Here is a 5,727-nt window from a genome sequence, read left to right on the forward strand (position 1 = left end):
TGTCAGTCCATCTCATTGAGGGTCTTCCTCTTTTTCGCTGACCCTCTACTTTACCAAGCATGATGTCCTTCTCCAGGGACTGGTCACTCCTGAGAACATGTCCAGAGTATGTAAGATGTAGTCTCGTCATCCTTGCTTCTAAGGAGCATTGTGCTTCTCCCAAGACAGATTTGTTCGTTCTTTTGGCAGTCCATGGTATATTCAGTGTTCTTCGCCAACGCCACAATTCAAAGGCATCAATTCTTCCATCTCGCTTATTCATTGTCCAGCTTTCACATGCATATGAGGCAATTGAAAACACCGTGGCTTGGGTCAGGTGCACCTTAGTCCTCAAGGTGACATCTTTGTTTTTTAACACTTTAAAGAAGTCTTTTGCAGCAGATTTGCCGTTTGATTTCTTGACTCCTGCTTCCATGGGTGTTGATTGTGGATCCAAGAAAAATGAAATCCTTGACAACCTCTATGTTTTCTCTGTTTACCCTGATGTTGCTTATTGGTCCGGTTGTGAGGATTTTTGTTTTCTTTTTGTTGAAGTGTAACCCATACTGAAGGCTGTGGTCTTTGATCTTCATCAGTTGCTGAAGGGAGGAAAACGTTGAAATGTATAACCAGATTAAGCTTAAGGACTTTAATTCTTTTATTCACTTAACAAAATCTAAAGAGCTTTCTTAAAATGCCAGGCAGTGTTCTAAAGGCTGGAAATAGATGATGAACGAGGCAAATTCCCTGCCACACACATAGTACACTCAAACTGAAGTAGAAAGACATTAAGCAATAAATATGTGTTAGTCAGTGATAAGTCAAATGGAGAAAAATGAAACAGGGTTAGGAAGGCAAAGAGTGCTGACGACTAGGGAAGCAGGCATCAGGGGACAGTGAGCAGAGACCTGAAACGTGAGCGAGCCAGCCATGCGGGCGCCTGAGGACGGAGCGTTCTCGGCAGAAGGAACAGCATAAAGGGGAAAATGACCTGGTGTCTTTGCTGTGTCTTTCCTCCAATACAACATGCAACTAACAGTGATCTGTAACTGGTCTATGATACAAGGACTGCCTTCTCTCCACTACTTAAACTGTTTTCTCAGTAGCTCATTCACATCTCTGCGGTACTATTTGGTAGACTACTACTGTATTCCCATGTTGGAAAGACTGCAAAAATAGCACTTGGAAATGATGAATTTGCCTGACATTAAATTTGTTTTTTTAAAGTTTCACCAAATTTGGTGCAATTGTTTGGAAAAGGATGTCAAGAGTGGTTGCACAACTTAAGAATATCAGTGTTGCTGAATTGTACGCGTTTTAATTGTTGAGATGGCATAGGTTTTGTTATGTATGTTTTCACCAGGATTTAAAAAAAACAGTTTCACCAGGTAATGCCCTAAATATTAATAGGAAGCTTTCCTGTGTTTTCACAAGAGCCTAACTTATTGTTGAGGTAGGAAGAAGAGGAAATTTAGAAAAAGTAAATTAAAGAAGGGAATATGTTTTTCTTGGGAAGTCCGTTACTAGGCTGTATCCTATTCGAAGCAAAAGCTGTGACTGTTGTTTAAATCATACAGGTCATCACTGAACGGACCAGTCAAGCGAAGACCGATCAAGAATGCAGAGATGATTATGAGAGGGGCTCTCACCCCACCAAACGGAAATGCAGGGGTGTTCTTGACTTGCTTTTGAAGGCAGCTGATGACCACGGGAACAAGCTAAGTCGTGAAGACATTCGAGAAGAAGCTGACACCTTCATGTTTGAGGTATTATATTTTGCCAGGTCATTTTCAGGTATCGTTAAACAAATTCCAGTTGTTTATAGAATCTCTAGCATTATTTTTTTAAAATATAATCAAATTCTAATGTAGTTTAATATAACTGAGGAAGGTTCATGATATTAAAAAATTACAGTAAAATTTAAGAATCGGGTTAAGTACCAGATCAACTTCCTTCAGAAAAATATTTTGACCAGTGGTCGGTATAGCAATGACATGTTTTCCCACAAGAAACCTAAAATCTGTCAGGCTTTTTTCAAGAGAAACAGCAGTCAGAAATTACTCTCAGTTCTCTATATATGTCATGCTTCCTTTGAACGTCCCAAACCCACAAGTCCATTTCTCACTACCTCCTTTTTACAGTACTAGCAAATAGTGCTTAGCTGCTGCTGTGAGCTGTCATAGCCAAAGAGGATAATAAAAACTCTCTGATAAAGAATTTAACCAGTTTGTAATTCTAAAGGAATTTCTGGTCTGAAAACAAAGAAGTACTTTTTACAAAGATAATTCTAAATATTGTATTAAATATTGCAAAGAGGGACTCTCTCTATACATGTTGTTAGGTCCCATCGAGTCGGTTCCGACTCATAGCGACCCTGTGTGGAACAGAACGAAACCCTGCCCAGTCCTGCACCATCGTCATAGTCATTGCTGTGCTTGAGCCCGTTGTTGCAGCCACTGTGTCAGTCCAGCTCACTGAGGGTCTTCCTCTTCTTCGCTGACCCTCTACTTTGCCAAGCATGATGTCCTTCTCCAGGGACTGATCCCTCCTGACAACGTGTCCAAAGTATATGTAGACCAAATAAAGATAAAGAAGTTCTTTTAAACGGTAATGTGTGGTAATACCCTCAAAGTGGAGGAAGGTGAGACATGCGTGGTTTTTGGAGGTTCACTGCCTGCTGGACGTGTTAGCTGCTCTGCTGACAGTGATCTGCAGCGATGCTGCTGCCTTCCTCCTGGGGGAGTGAGACTCGACGGCCCAGTACAGAGAGAGCGGGGCTGGGAGTCTGGACCCGAGTTCTAGTTCTGACGCTGCACTGACCACATGTGACAGGATCAGACCAGGCCCATCCCAGGTTCCCTATGTGCAAAGAGAGAGATGAGCTAGTGCACGGGGGTTGACACTTTTTTAAAGCAAATCACTTCATTAAAAATACATTTTATGCAGAAAATGAACATCTGAGCCAGCTACAAAGTGAAGTAATGCAGTGTTAAGCGGCTTTGTGGCGTGCTAGAGGTATGACCTGGGGCACTTCAGCAGGCCTTTCTGGGGCTCAGTGTCCTCACTGTAACATCACAAGCCTCACGGAATAGTGACGATGATGAGACTAGGTAACAGGTGAACGTGTGCTGAGAACTGTGCCTGGCACGCAGCAAACGTGCAGCAACTTCCACTGTTACTATTTGTTGAAATGGAGACGCCTCCTCATCTCCGCTCTACATGCATGCGTGTAGGCACACATACACACACACGTACATACACATACACGCATACACACACGCATACACACATACACTCACACACATATACACACACATACACACACGCATACACACACACACTCACACACACACATATACACACATGCATACACATACACCCACACACACACACACACACACATATACACACATGCATACACACACCCACACACATACACACACATACACTCACACACACACATACATATACACACGCACATATACTCACACATATACACACACAGGCATGTGAACATATACACATACATACATGCATACATACACACATATACACACACATACACTCACATACACACACATATACACACACATACACACATACACACACATACACTCACATATACACACACATATACACGCACACACATATACACGCACACACATACACTCACACACACACAGGTATGTGAACATATACACATACATGGGTACATACACATACACACACATATACACACACATACGCACACTCACACACGCATACACACACACTCACACATACACACATATAGACACACTCACACATACACACACATATACACACATACACATACACACACATATACACACACATACACATACACTCACACATATACACACACACACATACACTCACACATATACACACACATATACACACACATATACACACATACACACACATACACTCACACATATACACACACATATACACACACATATACACACATACACTCACACATACACTCACACATATACACACACATACACACACATACACTCACATATACACACACATATACACACACATACACTCACATACGCACACACACGCACATACACACACAGGCATGTGAACATACACATATACATCCGTGCGTACATACACACATATACACATGCATGCACACTTACATGCACAGGCATAGAAACATATCCCAAAACCAAACCTGTTGCCATCGAGTCAGTTCCGACTCATAGTGACCCTATAGGACACTGTAGAACTGCCCCATAGGGTTTCGAAGACTGTAATCTTTATGGAAGCAGACTGCCACGTCTTTCTCCCACGGAGCGGCTGGTGAGTTCGAACTGCCAACCTTTCAGTTAGCAGCCGAGTGCTTAACCGCTGTGCCACCCAGGCTTCTCTGCAAATGTATACATACATACACGCACAAGTTCATACATACGCACATGTATATACACACACACGCAAACCTGTATGCATATATATACACACATGCATACAGACTTACACAGATGCACACATAGGTGTATACACACACACACGCAGGTGTATACATGCACATACACACTTACACACATGCACGCACACACACACACACACACACACATCAGTCCCCCGGCAGCGACCTCTTACCCCCGTGAAAACAACCACACTAGATGATCTTTTCCTCTTGGCTTTAGTCTTTGAAATTCTGACTTTTTTCCTCTACACTGAGTGGAGGCATGTGTTACAAAGCTAAAACACCGTGACTTCTTCTTCCAGGGGGTGCAGGCTAATGTTAACGTGCCCTTCACGCCCCAGGTTCTGGTCACTGAATATTAAGGTTTCCACCCCTCCACTCCTCCCGCCGTGTGCTTCTATTAACTCTGTGCTTTCCGGGTTTAGCAGACAGAATGGAAGAGTGAGTTCACCAGACTTCTTCTCTCGCACATTAGGATCAGCCTTCCACTCGTAAGTTCTAGAGAAGCTGTTGAAAACCACTTAGCAGGAGAACTTCCTTGTGTGACTTGCTACATAAGTGAATAGACAGCTGAACGTAACTCTGCTGTGTAAGCTGTGTTTTCCGTACGTTTTTAGGGCCACGATACAACAGCAGCTGCGATAAGCTGATCCTTGGGGTCCTATCCAGAAGCCCGGAAGAAGGTGGACACTGAACTGGACGAAGTGTTGGGTGCGTGTGGCTCCTTCACTAGTTACACTGTGGTCCCAAGTCTACCAAGTGCACGTTGCTCCTGCTCATTAAGGACGTGCAGTGGGACCTGCTCTAGAGACACCGAAACAAGCAGTGAGGCTCCCACAGCAGCTGCTTTCAGTCCCAGTCTCCTTTGCAGGACACCGTCCCCGTCTTTGTCTGATCCAATGCCTGCATCCAGACACTTACTCATCTCCTGACGAGTGAGCGCACTGGGCCAGGTGCTGGGCATGCGCAGTCCGCGTTATTGTCTTAGAGGACCTGAGTGCCCAACAGGCAAAGCAGACAGATGTACAGAAAGCGTTCCATCGTGGGGGTGTGTTTGAGTGGTAAGAAGAGCACAGAGGAGCAGGCGAAGCTAGTCACCCATAGTGACTCTACAGGACAGAGTAGAACTGCCCCATAGGGTTTCTAAGGAGCAGCTGGTGGATTCTAACTGCCAGCCTTTTGGTTAGCAGCCAAGCTCTTAACCATTGAAGCTAGTTGGAGAGGTCAAGAAAAGCTTTTTCATATAGGATTGCATCTGGCCACAAATGAAAAAAATGAAGGAT

General features: G+C 43.8%; 1 protein-coding gene across 1 annotated transcript in view; it reads left to right on the forward strand.

Annotated features, from left to right (window-relative positions):
- The window catches only part of LOC101342431 (cytochrome P450 4V2), a 16,875-nt gene extending 11,499 nt beyond the window's left edge, over positions 1–5,376 (forward strand). Inside the window, 2 exon segments of the mRNA XM_012557388.1 lie at positions 1,557–1,745; positions 5,062–5,376. Of these exon segments, the coding sequence (XP_012412842.1) occupies positions 1,557–1,745; positions 5,062–5,376 (504 nt within the window).
- The last annotated feature ends 351 nt before the right edge of the window (positions 5,377–5,727 follow it).

Source organism: Trichechus manatus, unplaced genomic scaffold (assembly GCF_000243295.1).
Source record: "Trichechus manatus latirostris isolate Lorelei unplaced genomic scaffold, TriManLat1.0 scaffold00099, whole genome shotgun sequence".
NCBI lineage: Eukaryota > Metazoa > Chordata > Mammalia > Sirenia > Trichechidae > Trichechus > Trichechus manatus.